The sequence below is a fragment of the Sciurus vulgaris genome (assembly GCF_902686455.1).
Source record: "Sciurus vulgaris genome assembly, chromosome: 7".
Taxonomy (NCBI): domain Eukaryota; kingdom Metazoa; phylum Chordata; class Mammalia; order Rodentia; family Sciuridae; genus Sciurus; species Sciurus vulgaris.
In genome coordinates this window covers 97,658,897-97,680,470 of record NC_136467.1, presented here as the reverse complement: position 1 = coordinate 97,680,470, position 21,574 = coordinate 97,658,897, and the positions used below count along the sequence as shown (strand labels likewise).

The following is a 21,574-nucleotide window of genomic DNA, read 5'->3' as shown; positions in this document are numbered from 1 at the left end:
ACGAGATTATGAAATCACTGCTATTTTAATATTTTGATTCATGAAAATGGTACCTTCATATGGTTCAAAGTAGTGATTGTGAATGACAAAACAGTATGAATCAGGTCTCAAATGATGGGGTGTAAACTACAAATGCTACCCAGGCTCTGTGCAAGTATATAAGGGGGCCTGAATTCATCGGAGAATATTGTGAGGATGGATTGTGTTGGGAGAGGTGAAGAACTCTAGTGCAGGCCTTCCCAGCAATAGGAAGCTGTGAAGGTGGGATGATAGAGTTCAGATGGAAGGATCTCGCTGTTGGACTGGGATACAGCAGGACCTGGGATGTGAGAGAATTGAACTGGGAATGACTGGGTTTGCTGTAGCACTAACTGTAGAGGGCTGATTGAATGGAAGCGAAAGACTGAGAAACACAGTCCAGGGGACATATTCCCTAACCGTTCTAGCTGCACCAGGTTTCTACTCTACGAATTCCATCCTTTCCTTCTTTTATGTCCTTCTTTTCACTCAGTGATTTTTATGTCCCAAATGTATTACATGTTATACTAGATGCTGTGTGTGCATGACGTTGTTCTTGACATGTCTTGTTAACTAGATTTTAAGAACACATATCTTCCCTTCCTAAACCAATTATAAGTTTTATCGTTACAAGGACCATGAGTTTTTGTTTTTATTCTTTCAAAAACTAGTCTAGGGCTGGGGAGATAGCTCAGTTGGTAGAGTGCTTGTCTTGCAAGAATAAGGCCCTAGGTTCGATACCCAGCACCGCAAAAAAAGAAAAAAAAAAAAAAAAAAAAACTAATCTATATGCGATAGTCACCATTGACATGAAGAAGAAAAGCAATGGTTCTGGTTCTTAGATCCAGACAAACAGGTATCATAAGATATGATGATTGTTACTAGAAAATTATAGTGGGATTAATTCTTAGAATATTCTGGAAATGTGAAAGACTTTGAAAAAGAATGATCCTTCAAGCTGAGGCTTAAAGGGAGAAGAGTTTTGGAGATACACAAAGATGTGTGGTAGGTTCGGGAGGATGGAACTGCCTATACAGAACACAGACATGGAGGATAAAATGACAGGGCCCAGGATGTACACATGTGTCAATACTGGTGATTGAAGGAAGAAGAGATTTTGTAAATAGGCAGGTGCTGGATAGACATCTCTATTTCCAAAGAGCTTAGGGGATTATTCGAGTTGACTGGGAAAAAGTGTTCAGACTTGTTAGAACCATCTCCAGTAGCAAAGTGGATGACAGAGGGGATGAGTGGCCTGTCTAAGCAGGGAAACTGGAAAGGAAGTGATTGCTGTTGCAACCATTTGTGACAGATAATCCAGGAGCAATAAAGATACAAGGAGAAAATACAAAAAAAAAACACGATAAAATGGATGGACCTTGGTGTTTGATAGAATATGGGGGATTAAATGGAGAGAAAACAGGAACTTTGTCTTGTTCATATCTGAGCCTCCAGCATACAGAAGACCACACGTCTAGGTACCCAGTAAGTATTTGTCAAAATGAACATGTTGTTTGATTCAAGAGGGCCTGAGATTTAGTGTTTTAACAAGCACCCTCATCTGACATAGGTGTCTAAGAGGGAAAAGTCCTGGGGGACCCTGCATTTCCCACTGGAGAATGGTTGGGTGTCAATCACAAACAGAAGAGAGTCAGGAAGGGAAGGCAGTGTGTTCATCTGTGGACCATCGTGGGACATATTGGTCATTTCTAGAAGAGCCAAATTATAAGACATACATTACAAGGGAGTAGGGGATAGGAAGAGAGGAGAAGATAATGAAGAAAATGACAAATTAGACTTCAGAAATATAGAAAGAGGATTAAGAGAGAAGTTAGGAGAGATGTTTTCAGGCTGAACATTTTTGAAAGCATAGTTTGTCAGAGAGTTCATGAGAATGCAAATTGACACAATCAGTGTTCAGCTTTGGGGGTCTCAGGAAAGAGTATTATCAGTATTGGAAAATTAAGGTCCCTTGCCTTTTTGTAGGTTTTATAAGAAATTAAAAGTTGCCTTATGGGCTGGGGATATAGCTCAGTTTGTAGAGAGCTTGTCTCGAACACACAAGACCCTGGGTTCAATCCCTAGCACTGAAAAAAAAAAAATTTTTTTTTTGCCTTACATTTCATGTTGTTATATAAATGGTGACCTTGTGTATCTCTTCACCCCAGAAAGAAAGGAAGTCTATGGAATGGTGATTTTAGTAGTAACAATCAATCTATTATTACTGAACAATAGCACCTAAATATGAAACTATCACTGTTGAAAACACTGATTTAAATCATCCTTTCTTAAACAGACAATTGCAAAGTATATGCCTAATATTAATCATGATGTTCTAAAGAAATATGATTTTTTCAATTAATAACCTTAGACTACATAAATTGATGCATTATCTTTATATAAAATATGATGGGCAATAATTACCTTAGTCCATTCCCATATGTGGTCTAATTTAGCTGGTCCCAAGGAGTTTCGAGTGGTTACCCTCAAATATTAGTTGCAAAAGCCCTGATGGAACTCAAAGGTTTTTGATTCAAGAGGACCTTGGATTTAGTGTTTTGAACGAGTACCCTCCTGTGATCATGACACAGGTGTTCAGAGGAAACGTTGCCTTACAATGCTTTCTGCAGCCTGCATTTTGTGTAGCTGGTGTTGTTGTGCCCTCAGGTGGTACAATGTGGAACTGTATGTTTCAGATTTCTCATTTTCACAGATTAGAAAATGGAAGTTCATTGTGTCCACCTGTTATCTAGCCTTTATTTAACCACAGTCTAAGCCAACAAAGGCAAGTGCAGATATTTTGCCTTATTTTGAGAATTTTGAAGGAGGCTTTAGCTGAAGATTCCAGAAGATTTATATGGTGGCAGTATTTTCATAGGCCAAGCACTTATTCTTTGCTTGGTTTCTCCCTCTGAGTATCTTTAAGGGTTTAGGAGATCTATTTTAGAACATGGCATCCCCAGAGTTTGCAAGCTTATTTGAATTTTTTATTTGATAGTTTTTAGCTACTGGGAAGGATGCAGTTGATACATATACAATAAAGGGCAAGTGGCGTAAAGGGGTTAAGGGTAGAAATTCTTTCTTTCCCTTCTTTACTTTCTGTCTCCTGGCAGCCGTCAAGCAGATATTTGTAAAAAACCACCACCCCAAAGAGTTTTTGTGGGTGATATAGTCATAGCTGGGATATCTTTTGTATAAATGAAGAAAGAAATTTAGAACTTTGCAGTCTGTAACAAAGGGTCCAAGCACTAAACGCAGGACAAACTATGTTCAGAAGAAGTAGAACTTCACTAGAGGGGTAAGAGGACTGCAGCCACTCAGGAAATCCTAATGGAGGACATAACATTTGAACTGCAAGCCCCTAAGAATGGCTTCTCTTGAACCTTTGTGCAACTGTCTTGGTGACTTATATACCATACAATTATTTTTGTTCTTATTGTGGTTCTTTGATTAATTAATTCAATATGAATTATGTTCCAGGTAGTGTGGGTGGTATAAAGATGTATAAGACTGACTTAGTCTCTATTTGTATGGAACTCCCATTCTGGTAGCAGAGAAAATCAAGAAACGACTGTATAAAAATATAAATTGAGATAAGGCCTATGAAGAAGCAAGTAAGAAGCTAAGGTAGGAAATAACTTTGACAGGTGGAATAAGGTCTATTTTTGTAAGAGGGCTACAGAAAACCTTAAGAAAAGTCAAGCTTCTGTGTCTTTTGCATCCAATGATATTTTAAGTGCTTCCCATGTATTAACTCTGCTAATCTTCCCAATTCTATTAGGGAATATACTTTTATTATACCCATGTAGCAGGTCAGGAACTGAGGCACTGAGATATCACATCAATTGACATAATTTGTAAGTTGTGGAGACTGAGTGCAGGTTTACATTGCCAGGATTCCACTCTCTTCAAAATGCTGGTGGCTATTTCCTGTCAAGACAGAGGAGATAGCAGGCAAGAAGCCTCCGAGGCAGGAAGGCACTAGAGGGCCAAGGCACTGGAAGAGGACCTGTAATGGGGAGCAGGGAGATGGTGCCAGGGGCCTGGCTGTGTTCTGAGAACAGACCAGGGTCTGGTACTAAGGACCCTTTGAGAATACAGTAGGGATTCTTGGATTTTATTCTAAGCATAGTTAATACCCCACAACTGTGAAATGCTACAAGTGTGTTTTAAACAAGATTTGAACATGATCTCATAAACCTTTTAGGAGATAACTCCTACTACTATGTGGAGAACACACCAGGAAATCAGTTAGGAGGGCTCATTAGGTTGGCAAAGCACTGGGGAAGTGTTCTGCATCCTCAGAGGTGGTGGGAGCTGATAGCCTACACTGATGAGGGCTATTGGCTCTTTTCAAACATGTGCTAATCCAGAAAAGCACATTTGGTATTAGTAGATAGTGAGTTAAAAACAAAATAAAACCAGGGTATTTTATTTTCCCAAGCAAAATAGAACCACTTATGGTTGAGAGAAAGTTCTTTTTTTGTGTAATATGTTGATTTTGCAGATGAGATATCTGAAAAGGTAAGTGATTAATTGCTTAACTGTTAGTTGCAGACTTGGAAATGAAATGAATGTGATTTTCCTTGCCCTAAGACATGCATAACTGTTTTCTACTTAAGAAAGACAAATTTAACTTCTAAGTTGATTTCCCATCAACGCTAGAGCACTGGACTACTTTGTGATAGGTCAAGGGCTTTCTTAATTTCTTTCCCCTTTCATTTGGAATGGTTTTCTCTGAGGACATTCAATCAATTCTCTTTTCACAACATGCTGTGAAGCCATGTTCTTTCTGAGAACTTTCTTCTCTCCTCATACATGGAAGTAGAAAGAACAGAGAAAAGAACAAATTAGTAAACTCACTTCTCCTGTGATTTGGTCACCACCTCTGTCTTCATGTTTGGCTCTAGTGTGAACCAGGAATTCAGAAAGGGTCAGAGAACCACTGAATGCTTTGGACTACAAGGAACATGCTGGAAAACAGGAGTTGGCTACCTCTAGGAAATGTCTTCATCCATGGCAATTAAGAGTGTCCCTGAAGAATCGCTAAAGTATTCTTAAAGGAGAGAGGCAAGTCCTACAGGGGTCACTTAATCTTACCATGGCCTTTCTGTCCAGTATAAAATATCAAATTGTTTTGCAGTGCTGAGTGATTGTTCGCCAGCTGAAACTTCAAGTGGAATTCATAACTGAAGCTGATGTCTGAAACCCGTGAATAAGCCAGGAACGAAGTGTATCCAAAGGCATCCGTGCCACTGAAGCTGGGCTGAGTAATATTAATAGCTGTGGAAAAACCCAAACCAAACAATTAAAATAAACCTGTACATGTACTTATAAAAGGAGGGTTATGTTTTGCTGATGCATCTGGCAGGATAGCCTGTTTACTATCACAGTAATTATACTTAAGTGCCCTTCAGCATTGAGCAACTAAGTGACTCAAAGGGGAATTTCAAAACCAGAACAAAGGAAGTGCAATGTTTTTGGATCCTTCATAGAACCCTTTCACTCACATACCCTTTCTACATAATGAAGATTTGCTTTAAAAGCAAAGCTCTGTGTTGAGAAACTCAATTTTAGAAAATAGAAAAGATCACTGGCAGTCAACGTGTTTGCTCAGGTGCTTGGTAAACATGATCTGGCGTCCAAACACTGGATATGACTTAGAAAGAAACTCACGACTTGGAACAAACTGTGCTTTTCTAGTCCTGAAGCTTTACATGAGCCAAAGCAATTCAAAGACCAGTGTGTACAAGATGGAGTCTAATTGAGGGGTGTTATTAGCTATCCATTCTCTTTTCTTCCTGCCTCTAGTCTTACATCCAATTACCTGCTTTCATTGTTCTTTTTTTTTTTTTTTTTTTTCCTTCTATAATAGTCTCAATTGGTTTTTATTTCCCAAACCTGAGGGGACCACAGGAAACAGGAAGGGGGATGTTCAGCTCCACTCCTGTGTTTTATGGACAGTGTTCCAGGGTTAGTGGAATTTCCTAGGATCCATTTTTATTGATTGGGGCATCTAGATAGAGGGAAGAAGAGCTTCTCTTGATTACATTATGTTGTTTCTTTCTTCTCAAGAGATGTTGCATCTCCTGAGAAGCTGTAAAACTAGAATTTTTACAAACCTTAAGAAATGTCCTCACTCTGGTACCTAATGCTTAAAAAAAAAAAAAAAAAAAAGACATGTCTGGTTATAATTGTTTATATAGCGAATAATGGTGATATCTTGGAAAAATGAATTTCTTATCAGAATTTTTATTTCTGTCTGTTTCAAATGATTATTAAACTGGACTATTTGAGTGGAATAAGCTAGATTCTTCATTTTGGTATTTTGTTAGAATCTTAGTTTGTATCTTGAGATAAATGGCATAGGGCAAGTGTAATTTTATCAAAACTTTGCCAGAATGTGAAATAGGGATTTTTGAGATATGTTAGTTCTCATATTTACATTTTAGCTAATGAAAGAATTTTGTTAGTGTTTCAAACTATTCCCGTCAAGTACTTACTTTCAGTGGCTGATTAAGGGGACATGAGCCATACTGGAATTAAAATAAAATAAAAATACTGACAGCCTTTCAACCTTGACATTAAAAACAGTGGAAATAGAATTCTATAACATTTTAATATCAAAAAAGAAAAGGAATGCTTATTGTTTCATTTTAGCATTTCTTCCAGTTATAATTAACAAGTCTGCTTAAAGGTCTTACTATATTTAAGTTAAATTGACAAAAAAAAAAATCTCGTGTATTTTATTGTCAGATCCTGTGCTTTGTGTCACAGGATACACAGATGGTGACACAAAGTACACTCTCTCAGCTTGGGAGATAGCTCAGCTGGCAGAGTGCTTGCCTTGCAAGCACAAGGCCCTGAGTTCGATCCCCAGTACTGAAAAAAAAAAAAAAAAAAGTACACTCTCTCAAGGAGCTAGTGTAGTGTCAGGTCAATAAATTCATTTAAATTGTACGGAACTGAAAGTCAAGGTTCAGCTGCTGAGCGGTAATTCACCTGGTAGGTGAAAGGGAAAGATGATTTCAGGTAGAAGGAACAACATATTCTAAGGTGTGAATGCTAAAATTGCATGTTGTACTCAGGAACTCATGAAATCTGCAAATTTTAGAATGAAGTGTGAAAAGTGGAAAGGAAAGGGAAGTTCTCAGAAAGAAAATGAAACAAGGTAGACAGATGTCAAATCATGAGGAGCTTTATATTTTCTCTATAATCCTTGAGTAGTTGGTCAATGATTGAAGTTACTTTTTTAGAAATACTACTCTGTGGCAGGGTATGGTGTTGCATGCCTGTAATCCCAGCTGCTGGGGAGGCTGAGACAGGAGGATTGTAATATTGAGGCCAGCCTTTGTGACTCAGTGAGACCCTGTCTCCAAAAAGAAAGGAAAACAAAAATACCACTCTGTGGTGAAGTGTGAAGCTCAGATTAGGTGGAGAGAGCTGGAAGGTTAGCCTTTGGTCCAGAATGAAAATGAAGACTGATAAAGTCAAGAAATATAACAATGAGTTAAGCTTACAATCACAAAGGTAGGGCAATTTATGAGAAACTCATTGAAAAAGGAAGTGATGTGTTATTTAAACAGTTAACTAATAGAAATGTATCATCAGTGATAGTATCAATCAGAATTAAATATAAGACACAATTTCAGCCTATCAAAAAAAAGTGCATTCAAACTTTGAGAATAACTCTGTGTACCAGACTGGCTCTGTCACATGTCCAGCATTTCTCAATCTGGGCTTCCATCATGGCTCATCTTGACTGAGGTGGGCTTAATATTTAAAAAATATTTTTATATGCAAGAAACATTGGTTGAATAAATTATATTACTAAAATAAATTTAACTGTTTCTTTTTACTTTAAAAATTGTGGCTACTAGAAACCAAAATTATACAGATATGTCACATTCTACTTCCATGGAATGGCACTGGAGAGAGAACCACATGTTTCTTGGTAGGTAAATTCTTCCTCTAAACTCTTAGTTGTGATTTACTTCAACGGACTTTTTCTTTGGCAACTCTGAACCTACAAAATGATAGGGTTGCTCTGGGGAACGAGGGGGTCAGGAGAAGGTGTCAAAGGTAACGGAGCCGATCTCCTAGAGGCTTCTATGTCTTCCTGTCTTGATCCTGCTCAACTGGGCAGGAAAACATGGACTAACCTGGATTAGGAGAAAGAAGGCTTTCAATTTTACAAATCATTCTTTCCAGTTCTTTAAAGTAAGCCTTTATGGCCTTCAACCAGGTGACATTTGGTTAATGTGGTTAATCTATTGCACAAATACTCAGTTCAGACTTCTGGAAGTATCAGTCATCATCAATTTAGAAGATTAAACAGATAATAATGGGATTTTTGGGGGGTTATTAAAAGTGTATTTATTTCTTTGTAATCTCTGATTACTTCATGACTCCAGGATGCAAACTCATGCATTATTTTCCAGTTCTTTTAAAGTTATAGCAATGAATTGGGAACAAGAAGGAAAAAGGCAGTTGCTGGAATTTAAACTAAATATTAATTGTTTGGTATATGGACGGAGGCAGCTAAATCATTAGCAATGTCCTGGAAACATTTCATGCACAGTCAAAAGTGTCTCAACACCATGTAGAGCTATTAAAAATTCTAAGAATCTCTAGTGAAGGGAGGATGTCATAATATTTTCTGTAATATTACAGTGCTATATTAGAGCCTCAGTGTATAATCTTTTTGAGACATGTTATGTTACGTCTTCAGAAAACATTTTAGGAATTATTTTGCCACAAAAATGTTATAAAATCCTGTTTCTGGATCTTTACTAAGACGATTTTTTTCCTCCCAATAAAGGCAGAGAAATAGGCATCATGACTTTAAATATAAGTGGTTTTTCCTTTTAAAAAATATGCTGCAGTTAGTTCTTTGTCTTCATCTCAATTACAAAGTACATACAAAGTGACCAGGATGAGCTACTGAGCTGTGGGAAGCAGACAAACAACATCCCAGATTTCAGAGCTCTTCCCTGCTCCTCCAGCCACCTGGCTGGAGGGAGACCCGAACTGCCACACCTCAGTGCTGGGGGCCAGGGTGGCAGGAGCAGCCTGTTCATCAGGGAATTTGGACTTCCTCACTTCCTGTAAACTTGGTCAAGGTATTTCATGTCTCTGTTTTAGTTTCTTTATCTGTACAACCAGGTTGTAACGTTCTGTGAAGCACAAGAAAAGTACATGGGAGAAGAAAACAGAGACCTGACTAATGACAGGCCTCAAACGGGCGAAGCTCTTGTACCAACCCTGCTGTCCCCTTGGCTTCCAGTGGTGTCACTTTTCCAGTCTCCATGACTACAGTTTCATTTTCCCCACTTGAGCAACTAATATTCCTTGTCCTATCAATTAATGATCTACTTCTTATTTCACTGAGAAAAATATACCCTATCAACAGAATTGCCACACCCTTTTACCATCAAATTCTACCACCCTTGAATCTTGCATTTCTGTCTGCATTCTCTAGAACCTTCCCTCTGATTCCAAGACTGAGTCTGCCTGGGTATGGGATCTACTCCTCATCTGCTCAACTTCAGAAATTCTGGCCTATTTCTTAGGAGGCACCAAATTATTCTTCTCTATTGGAACATTCCCTTCTACATAAAATATGCTAGAATATCTCCCTCTTAAATAAAAATCTTCCCTTAGCTCCGCATTCCTCAGTAGCTATAACTTGTTTTGTTGCTCAGTGTCATAGCAAGATGATTCTAAAGAGTGTCTATATTGACTCTTTAAAAACTCTACTGCCTTTCATTCAGTCACCCTCTTTGTGTTTTTTTGGATTGAAGCACTTTATTCTTTCTGTGAAGCTAAAGAATCACATGAATTTGGCTTTGGAGTGCACTTAGGCACATTCCCTTCTCCTCTTAGAGCTGACATTTTCTCACTGCAGGCTGCCAGGGTCATGACTCATTCAAACTTTCTGAATTATGTGACCTCTGTGGAGCCACCTGTCAGAGCACTGTCTGTGAACCTGGCCCATGTTGCCTTTGAGTGGCGTTGGGGCAGAGAGGGAAGTGGATGATGACAATGGATGGAAACACAGTTCCTGTTCTCAGTTTGGATTGTTAAGGACCAGTGAGAACAGGGCCATATCCTCCCACTCTACTAGAATAGTCGAGGAAGAGAGGTTCTGCTAGATGGGTGGCACCAAGTCATTTATACTATCAGGAATAAATTCTTGGATTTGAGTGTTTCATAAACAAGTGATAAGGACATAAGGGCATAACCCTTTCCATGAAAAGATTTATGTTTACATTCTGGCATTCTGGTCCCTCCTATTAAATTACAGTAAACTTCATCTGTTAATTGCTTGCTTTTCTTACATTTTTCAATTTTAGTTTTTTGTTTTGTTTTTATGTAGTCTATTTTTACAGAATGCATTTTGATTTATTACACAAATAAGGTACAACTTTTCATTTCTGTGGATATACATGCTATAGATTCACACCATTCGTGTACTCATACATCTATATAGGGTAATATTATTTGTCTCATTCCAGTATCTTTCCTTACCCTGACTCCTCCCTCCCCTCATTTCCCTCTACACAATCCAACACACCTCCATTCTTTCCTTACCCTCCCTCCCATTATGTATCAGTATCCACTTATCAGAGAAAACATTATCATTTTGAGTTTGGCTTGTTTCACTTAGCATGATATTCTCCAACTCTATTCATTTACCTGCAAATGCCATAATTTTATTCTTTTTTATGACTGAATAACATTCCATTGTGTATGTATACTACAGTAATGCAGCCACATCAATGTTTACAGCAGTTCAATTCACAGTAGCTGGATTGTGGAACCAACCTAGATGCCCTTCAATAGATGAATAAAGTCAATTCCATTCTTATACAGAACTACTGTGTTGTTACAGGTATCTTACAACTCCTCATAGGACACTTTAAGGATGTAGTGTTCTGGCACACACTGGAGTCTAATTCCATTCACAATAGCCTCAAAAAACAACAACAACAACAAAAAAAATAAAAAACCTATGAATAAATCTAACCAAGGAAGTGAAAACCTCTACGAATGAAACTATAGAATATTGAAAAAAGAAATTGAAGATTTCAGAAGATGGAAAGACCTCCCATGTTCATGGATAGGCAGAATTAATGTTGTTAAAATGGTTATACTACCAAAAGCATGCAATCCCCATCAAAATACCAATGATATTCTTCACATTATTAGAAAAATGTTCTAAAAATTCATTTGGAAGAATAAAAGACTCAGAAGAGCCGAAACAATTCTAAGCCAAAAAAGCAATAGTGGAGGCATCACAATACCTGACTTCAAATTATATCACAGAGCTATTGTAACAAAAATGGTATGGCACTGGTGTAAAATCAGACACATAGACGAATGGTACAGAATAGAAGACACAGAGACAAACTCACACAGATATAGTCATTTGATCCTTGACAAAGCTGCCAAAAATATACATTGGAGAAAAGATAGCCTTTTTAACAAGTGATGCTGGGAAAACTAGAACTAGATGCTGGGAAGAATCAAACTAGACCCTTATTTCTCACCCCGCACAAAAATAAACTCAAAATGGATCAAAGACCTAGGAATTAGATCAGAAACCATGAAACTCCTAGAAGAAAATATAGAATCAACACTCCAGCATAGAGGAACAGGTAATGATTTTTCAATATGCTCAGGAAAAAAATGCCAAGAATTAATAAATGGGATGGCATCAAATTAAAAAGCTTCTGAACAGCAGAGGAAACAGGAACATGAAAACCTACAGAAAGGGAGAAAATCTTTGCTAGCTACTCTTTAGACAGAGAATTACTATTCAGAATATATAAGGAGCTAAAAAAAAAATCTCAACACCTAAAAAGTCCAATTAATAAATGGCAAACAAACAGATAATTCTCAAAAGAAGAAATAAAAACAGCCAATAAATATTTTAAAAATATTTAACATCATTAGCAATTAGGGAAATGCAAATTATTTAACATCATTAGCAATTAGGGAAATGCAAATCAAAACTACACTGAGATTTCATCTCACACCAGTCAGAATGGCAATCATCAAGAATACAAATAATAATAAATTCTGGAGAGGATGTGGAGAAAAGGGAACACTTTACACTGTTGGTGGAATTGTAAATTAGTACAACCACTATGGAAATCTGTATGGAGTTTCCTCAAAAGACTAGGCATGGAAGCACCATATGACCCAGGAAGACCACTCCTCAGTATTTATCCTGAAGAATTAAAGTCATTGTACTACAGTGGCACATGCATACCTAAGTTTATAGAGCACAATTCACAATAGCCAAACTATAGAACCAGCCTAGGTGTCCATAAATAGATAAATTGATAAAGAAAATGTGCCATTCACTCTTGATTTCATTCAAATCAGGTTATCTTCTTCATTTTTCTCTGAGATCACCAGTGACCATCATCTTTCTAAATTCAACATTAATTCTGCTTTTATCTTATTCAATATCTCAGAAGTAAGTGACATGGTTGATCTATTATCTATAATGGAAGATCTATAATCTTCAGAGACACAATACCTTCCTTGCCTTCTAAATCAAATCTGTTCTCTAGTCTTCCTTCTCTGCTCAGAGCCCAAACTAGGCATCATCTTTAAATTGTGTCTTTCTCTGCTACCTCAACCAGTGAACTGTTAAATCCTATTAATACCATCTTCAAAATATACCAAGAATCCCACTACTTTTCCCCATTACCATTATTGCTACCAAAGTTCAACACACTCTTTCTAGATTGGACTACTGTATTTGGTTCTTATCCAGTCTCCCTCGGTAGTCTCCCTCTACAGAGGGCCTGTTGTCCCTCTATAGTCTCCTTTCCATTTTGTAGTCAGAGCAATTTTTAAAATAAAAATTTCATATTTAAAAATCCTCCAGTGTTTTCCCTTGAAGTTTGAATTAAGATAAAAGCTCCTTAGCATAGCCTAAAGTTCCTATTCTCTAAGTTTATTTTATACTCATTTTATTTTGCTCATATGGTCCAACCATGTCAATTTTTTTTGTTTCTCAAACAAACCTAGCATATTCCTGGATCAGGGCTTCTGCTCTTGCATTTTCCAACACTGGAAGCATATTCCCCTCAAAAGGGGTATAGCTGTTTCTTTAACTTCCTTCAAGACTCTGCTAAGTGTCCTCTTTTCAGAGGAGTCTTACCCGATGACTCTATTAAACTATGCATCTCCTCTTACCTCAATAGCTTTCTAGTTCCTTAACTTGCTTTCTTACCTAATACAATTATATGCCACTTTTTAAAAAACTTTTTATTGTTTCTCTCCCCATTTACATTTCAGTTTCCACTAGAATGAAGAGCTGGCCTGTCCTTCCTGAACTCCAGGTCAGGCAACAGTGCTTGGTTCTATTGAGCCTCGGATACATATTTATCAAAAGGATGGATGCACGCAAGGGGTTTAACATAGTGTTTAGGGCATAGTGATATATATTTTATGTTCTTTTTCTGTTGTTCTTGCTTTTATTCTGCTCTTACGGATTTAACTTTCTAGAAAATTTTAAAACTTTTCCAGGGTAGACTATCTTGTCTAAATGTAATTTTTTTTTGAAATAAAGTCCATTGCTCTAATTTTATACAGATACAAAAGACCAAGAGGGGAAGAAAAAAAAAAAAAAAACTGGTTGGTTTTTACTTGAATTCTGTTTTCTATATGCTGTAGATAGTCTCAGTAGAGTGGACACCAGGGAGTGCTGAGATAGTGAAAATCCAATTCAGTTCTTCCTTCTCTATTTTGTATTTTAATGAAACAAGCAGATGGTGGATAGATTTCCCCCCCCTGGAAACTGCTGATTTTGAAAGGCTCCAGAATGCCAGTTTACCAAGCATGGTGTTCAGCAGCATATCATACTTCAAAATATACATTTAACTTTGCAGGAAAATTAATCTACCCTTAGGCAGATGGATAAATTTGTAAAAACACAAGATCACTGCTGGCCTCTCCAGCTTTCTTTTGTAGATTTGAATATAAGCATCTTTATTCTCTCTTTGTTCTTTGCTTCTTTTTAATAACTTTGAAATAGGTTTTGCTCAGTTTCCTGCTCAAATGCAATTAAGTTATAAAACCATGCATGAGGCCATTGTCATCGTTGTTTCTATTTTAGCTGTTGAACTAAAACCATACCCTTGTGGGGTATGATTCCAAACTGTTCAGCATCATCATTTTGAAATAAAAAGTGTTAACTTACAAATGTGATTTTCATTTAAAGGGAATCAAAATAACTATCTCCTGAGATCTGGCTGACAATTATGGGTGAAGAAGGTGTGTGCAGAAAACACACATTCAATTTTTTCCTTCTGAACCAAGATAAAGACACTCAATACATGAATAAATTGAACTCTCTATTCAAATGGATATACAGTATTCAATTTACCCAACAGTAAAAACATGAAATTAATCTTATCTGTTTTTGCCAATTCTTGCTTATATTATATTGTTCAGGTATTCTACATAGATATTTAATTCCTACCATTTTTCTCTAATTGTTAGAGAAGACTTAAGAACAAACAGAATTTTACATTGGGACACAAGACTGATGACAGTGCAGAGTGTCATCTTTCCCACCAGCAAAAGAGGCAACAAATGACCAGAATCCAAAGCAGTGCATGCTTGTCTAGCTGTATAATTCTTAGAAACTAGTGCCATCTTCTGGTTTTTCTAAGCAACTGCTTGACTCTAAACCAGATATTGATAGGCTATTTTGCAGTACCACAGAATGTCAAACAAAGCAAAACAAAACAAAACAAAACAAAACAAAACAAAACAAAACAAAACCATACAGGTTCACATTGCAACGTCTGCATTGTATTACAGTTTATGGTGTAAACTCTGAGAATGGTAAAATTTGTACACACTTCTACAATTCACATTACATAAATTGTGCAATTTTAAATTGGATTAAATGTTGTGAGTTTATAGTTTATTATGGTGAAGTAGAATTCCTATTATAGACTATTGTAGAACTGATGTGTTTTGAACACTTTTATCACTCCTAACTGAAGAATTTCTTCATGCCAGTGAATTTTTAGTTATTAATAAATGTTGAGGTTGGAGTGGGTCATCATTTGAGTTTAGTGAAATTTTGCCTTTTAAACTATCATTTTTAAGACATAAGCATATAAATACATTTTCTTTGTGCTCCAAAGAAAGGAAAATAGAAATTATGGCAACTACTGTGTTCCAGTTGGATCGCTGCATAATAATCATTTATCCTCCAGCTTATGTTATGATCCTGTTCTGAGGTGGACTAAATGTCAGTTACTGAACCAAATACTTTTCAGAAGCCAGGAGCATGTGACAACTCTAATGTGATGTGGATGTATCCATGGTTTTTCTTGGTGAGAAAATCAAAGGTATTGCTAACATGACTGCAGTCTGTTCTTCATCAGCACCCACAGGAGTTCATCCATAGGAAGGAACCTGATTTAGGGAGCAAATTTTTAAAGGTGGAACTGGAAAGGCAAATAGGATGGTGAGGCCATGCAGGTACTAGCAACAGCCAAACAGTCGAAAACAGCTGCCACAACTAAGGCTAAAATGCCAAAAAAGATGCTCCATTATAAAAGTACAAGAGCCATGGTCTCCTGGTCGGAGCTGGGTTCACAACTGGGGCTGCTCATCAGGACAGGCCATGGGTGAGGTTCCAAGTGAGAGCTGGAACCAAAAGTTGATACTAGTGTAGGAAAAAACATCCCACTTCTGTCCACTCACTCGCCTATCTCCTGGAAAGGCCTTTCCTTGGCAAGGGAAATGTAGTTTGCCCAAGGTGAGAAACGAATCTCATGGAAACTACTGGCTATGCTCAACAGGAAGGAAATCCTGGGGCTACAATGCTTATTTCCAAGTGTCCATAAGGCCACTTCTATTATTATAACTTTCTTCCTTGATGCTTTATCTTTTCACATAGTAGAAACAAGTTCAAGTTCTTCCTTAAGTTCTCCTTGCTTTTAGCTAACCCTGCAGCCCTTCATCTGATTGGATTCTATACCTGGTGTGAGGAGGTCAGTCTACATTCCTGAGAATACTGGCCAGGGTGGGTCTGCCATGCCGGGCTTCATGAGGCCTTCAATAACTGTTGCCCCTGGATGTGTGAAGCAGTATCCCAAGGCAAACGTGCAGCTCTGCACAATGGGCCTCTTTAGTGGTCTGGTGAAGTCAATGGACACACTTTTTATTTTTAAATTCATGAAACAAAACATACAAGGTCATAAAACAAAACTACTTTTTTGAAATATACTTAATAAAATATTACGAAAATGTTGTCATCAGATACAATGCATGCTTCTTTTGAAAGACATTTAAATAATAAGATCTAGTACTAGGTTTAATAACAATAGCAGTTTCAAATTGTAAGCAGCACCAATATATTTTAAAATAGTATATAGCAATTTTAGGTGATATAGAGATCAGATTTCTCTTGGTGACAAAGTCACAGGTTCTGATAATACTACTGTACTTTTTTTTTTACTGGTATTCATAATTAAGAATACATTAAACATCTGTTGAAGTTTATAGAAAGATGTAATTTCCCCCCTCATCCTCATTCACAGTGTCTTTGCCCTAGAGAGGCCTTCTATTAGAACATTTCTTTGTCTGCTGGCTAGGTCTCCTACCTTCAGTGTTGCTCACACCTCACCTTCTCATTGAGACATATTTTGTTCTACCCTATGCACCTTATTTACTTGTATCCTTCCCCATGTGATACTGATTTTTTTTTTTAAATGCTGTCTTAACCAGTTTTGAGGCCCTGATTCAAGAGGCCAGTCAGTTTCCCTGCTTGAGATCTGATTAAATTCATTCCTCCTAACACTTGCCTTATTGAATATCATATTCCAGGTCACTACACCTGTATTAATTGTCCTGGGCCAGGTATAGACAACTAGGAATAGACTGTATACCTGGGAGCCTTCAAAATTAGTCAAATTAGCCAATCCACAGAGAGTCTTCAAAACCCATATAATCTATACCACCTCAATACATACTCTATACATACTCTATAGCTCCAGTTTGCTGTTATGCCATTCCTGAGCAAAACCCTCGTGTAGCCCTGAGTGGCAATTTTCTCACATCTGAAGCTGTAAGTAACAAAAAGTTCTGCCTGGCATCCATTTGAGAGTGTTATATCCTTCCATTAAAAAAAATCTCAATTCCTTGCATTTTCCTCTTTTTTTTCTTCTTAATATTTCATTTATTTATTTTTGTTTTCTCATAACACTTTATTTTTTAACAATTCACTAGAATATCTTCTTGCACATTGAAAAATAAGGTCCATGAGGGTGGATTTTTGTTTTCTGCTGTTCTAAGAAGTTGGAGCAGTGCCTGGCATATTGTAGGCTCTCAATCCATATTTATTGAGTGAAGGCATGGCCCTCTTTCCTGTGCTGCTTGTGATCAGTCATTCTGGGCAACACCTCAACCCCTTTGCTCCTGCGTGTGCGATTACATGAGAAGCTTTACCTGGACAGTGTCTACTGTAGATTCCAATTCAGCGAGGCCATTTCTGGGTCTCTTGGGTCTCTTGAGTGCTTTTTTCTTTTAGATGCCCAAAACCTCTAATCTAGTAGAGCTCAGAGTCATGAGAGAGGAAAAGCTGTAAGCGGCTCTGTAGGGGTTATCATAAGAAAGCCTGATTTTGGTTTCTGAATCTGTGTAATATGCCAGGCATAATTTAAAAAATTACCTGATGTCTGGCATGACAGCACCATGATCCTAAAAGGTGGCCCAAGTCATGCTGTCATGGAGTCTGTAATGGATTATTTTACTATGTCGTAAGGCCAACAACTTTTGAGTGGTAGGTTTCATAACACCTGTATCTGTCTTTACCTTCTTTCTTTCACTATGAAGTGAGCCTGTAGGTTAGAAGTACTGTTGTGCAGGACACCACAGTGATTTATACTGTGTTGACTACATCTATCAGTGGAAATTGTGGAGGAAGCATGACCAATAGGACAAGTGGATTCAAATCCAGAATGAGTAGCTGGCACGGTAAGAATGCGTTAGTGCCATCACCACTGCCACTGGTGGCTGGATAGTTCCCTTTAAGCCTGGCACCACATTAGGGATGTAGCTACTGGGAAATTAGGATGCAAGCGTGCCAGCTCTTGCTGGGGGAGAGGTCACGTGGAGGCCTTCCTGGCCTCAGGTTCTCACATCATAGCCACCTCTGCCTGCTGCCAGACAGCACTGTAAAATCCTCTAACGGTTCATATTTTTTCACCAAAAAATGTGTGCAATCTTTTTTAAAAAATATTTTTAGTAGATGGACACAATACCTTTATTTTGGTTATTTAGTTATTTTATGTGGTGCTGGGGAATCAAACCCAGTGCCTCACTCATGCTAGGCAAGTGCTCTCCACTGAGCCACAACCCCCACCGGTGTGCTATCTTTTTCTTGGATTTGTACTGACAATAAAAGTCATTCTTCCTTTTTAGTTTTTGGTAATCTGATGAGAGCAATTTATCAAGATAATACTTTCATTTCCCTAATTACTAGTGAGTTTGAGCAACTTCTTGTTGGCCATCTACATGCTCTTCGGGGAAATGTCTGTTCATATCCTTTCAAATATTCTTTTGAGTTAATTTTGACAATACTCAAGAGTTCTTTGCATATTATATTAATCTCTGGTCAGTCACATTACAAATAGTTATTCCAAATATGTTGCTTTATATTGAGTTTAGATGTGAATCCTTTGCAATTCAAAGTTTATAAACTATTGTTGTTATATTTTATAACTCCAGAAGTGTCTGTTTTGGTTAAGAACATTTCCTTCATCTATACACCATGTATGTAGTTTCCTTTTGTTTTTGAAATGCCCACTGATGTATATTTTCTATTTGTCTTTAGTCTTTCTGGATTTTATTTAGTACATATTCTAAGAGAGGTTCCGCTGTATTTTCTACCTTTTGGAGAATAAATGATGCCTGCTCTACTTATAACTTAAAATGTTCTCTCACAATTGAATAAAGCAGGAGTTTTATCATCTATTCATTCTCATACGTACTGGGAGCTCTTACTAGATTTACTCTTGTCCTACTGATCTGTTTGTGCCTTACTGTGTCAGTGCCACAGAGAAAAAGATGGACTAGTGTGTGTTTTGACATCTGGCCAGGCAAGTTCCCCTTTACATTTCTTCTTTTTATAAAATATTTTAAATAAATATTGATGGGTTGCTATTATACATGTTATTCTATATCAGGTTTAAGACTTTGAAATTTTATGCAATTATTTATGTATTATATTTGACAAAATTGATATTTTACAGTGTTTTTTTTCTCATCTGAGAATATGGCATTTTTTTTCTAAGCCATTCATTTATAATTTTATCCTCATTCATGCTTCATAACTTTCTACATAGAAATATTAAACTTTTATCATGAAATTTATTCCAAGTTTTTTTATAGGGATTATTTTTATCACAATTGTGTGTGGAAACATTTCTTACTTCTATTTCTGGATGGGTTTTGAAGTGAAACAAGGTGTTAAAATAGAAGTTCCAGTTGAAGCACAAAGAAGATAGAAATGACACTTCAAAGCAAGGTGACCATGACTTATAAAGCAGAAGGCTGGAAACCAGCCAAGGACTCATTGAGGGTTTGAAAGGCTGAGAATCTCACCTTTTCACCTCAAAGCAAGAGAAGGACACCACTAGATGAGCTTAATATGTGTTCCTAAAGTCTGAGGGGAGGGTCTTCTCCTTGGAAAGTCCAACAGTGGAAGAGCAGTGTGTCATACCCAGGGAGGGAAAGATGAGAGTCTGCTTTTCCTCCTGGTGTTAGTCAGCACCCCAGGGTCTGACAGGGCATATTTGCCCTGGGTCTTATGTGGTTCATATACGGGACAGAGACAATGCAGTATTTTCTTAAGTTCTGACTGAAAGAACCACCTTAAGAGCTGAACACCACTCAAGAAGGGAAAGCTGCCAATGTCAGGAGATTTCCTGAGATTGAGAAAGGAGCATATAACCAGAGATGCTTTTTGCCAGAGCAAAGAAAATTGTAGATGAGCGACTACCAGCAGTGGGATCCCCAGAAAACCCAGGAAAGGGCTTCAAAAGACAAGGTTGGCTTTGGACATCTGCCAGTTCCAGAGTGCAGCAAAGCTAAATCAAGCCAAGCGTATCAGTGAATGAAGTTTCCTGTACACTTTTTTTTTTTCCTTCCTTAGTTCTAGGCTGAAAGGTCAGGAACTGCATGTAGCAAAACAGGAGAGGAAGAGTTCTGTCTCCCTATTTGTGACTTGAAATTTTCTCTCTGACTTGCCTCCAAATGAGGATGGAAAAGCATGAAGTTTAATGGAGTTAGAAGATTTGCCTATCATCAAAGTCGAAAGTCTATTTACTAAGTGGAACCTGTGTTTTATGACCCAGAAATGACTGTGTTAAATTTTCACTTGAGAGGAAAGGGAATAATTGACACCCTGAGCAAATTTGAAGGGAAAGTGAAAGATACACTTTATCTTTATATATGGAAGTGCCACTAAGAAGAAAAGGGTTTTTTTTTTTTTTTTCCTGGTCTTGTAACTAACTATAACACCAAACATTCTTATTGAATTATATCATCAATAAGAAATAGATTCGTATCTTCTTTTCTAGTGTTGGTGTAAATTATTTATTTTTTTTCCCTTTGCATTTGTTTGAACTTCCCAGGAAAAGGGTTAATAATAATTGTCACAGCAGGCATCCTTGTCAATTCTTATTTTAATTGAAGAGATTTTTGTGTTTTATCATTAAGAATAATATATAATTTTGATTTTAAGTTAAATTTTATTAAAGTTTAATATTCTAATTCCATTTTTGTTTTCTAATTTCCTTATGAACAATAAAAAAAGCATGTTTGCCAAATTTTATTGGATATGTTACCTACATCTATCAAATAACATTTCAACATCAATTGATATAATCATGAAATATTTTCCTTTAGATTATTTTTAAATTTTGAATTATATTCTTGGTACTGAATCACACTTGTATAATAAATAATATTTGATACCTTGTTCAATTACACTTGCTGATATTTAGCTTTTATTTCCCTCTAAAATCATTTAGTGAGGATTGATCTACAGCTTTCTTTTCTTGTGTTAATGTTATATTTACTTAATAAAATGAAATGAGAAAAATATCTATTTTTTTCCTATGCCCTGTAATAATGTAAATAACACAGAAATGATCTGTTCCTAAAAGATAAGATAGAATACCCATAAATACATTCCATTGTGAAGACTTTAAAACTAGTGGATATTTAATTACCTTTCCAGGTGTTAATGTTATAATTTAAAAAGTTTAAATGTGAGTCAGTTAGACTAATTGTGAGTCAATTAGAATAATTATAGTTTGCTGGAAAAGCATATATTTTCTTCAGGTTATGTTTGTTTGTAATACATATACATATTTTATTCTCTATTTAATATTTTTCTCCTTTATCCATATCACCTCCTTATTCTAAATCAGATTTTTAGCGTTTTTACTTTAATCAGTCTCTTGAGGAATTTAATTATTTTGGCCTTAGTAATAACCAAGTTCTTTTA

At 36.8% G+C, this 21,574-nt stretch overlaps 1 protein-coding gene across 1 annotated transcript in view; it reads right to left on the bottom strand.

The window, feature by feature from the left end:
• The window catches only part of EYS (eyes shut homolog), a gene marked incomplete at its 5' end in the record, with an annotated part of 1,696,555 nt that overhangs the window by 74,484 nt on the left and 1,600,497 nt on the right, over positions 1-21,574 (bottom strand). The window contains 1 exon segment of the mRNA XM_079147376.1: positions 5,119-5,301. Coding sequence (XP_079003502.1) covers positions 5,119-5,301 — 183 coding nt within the window.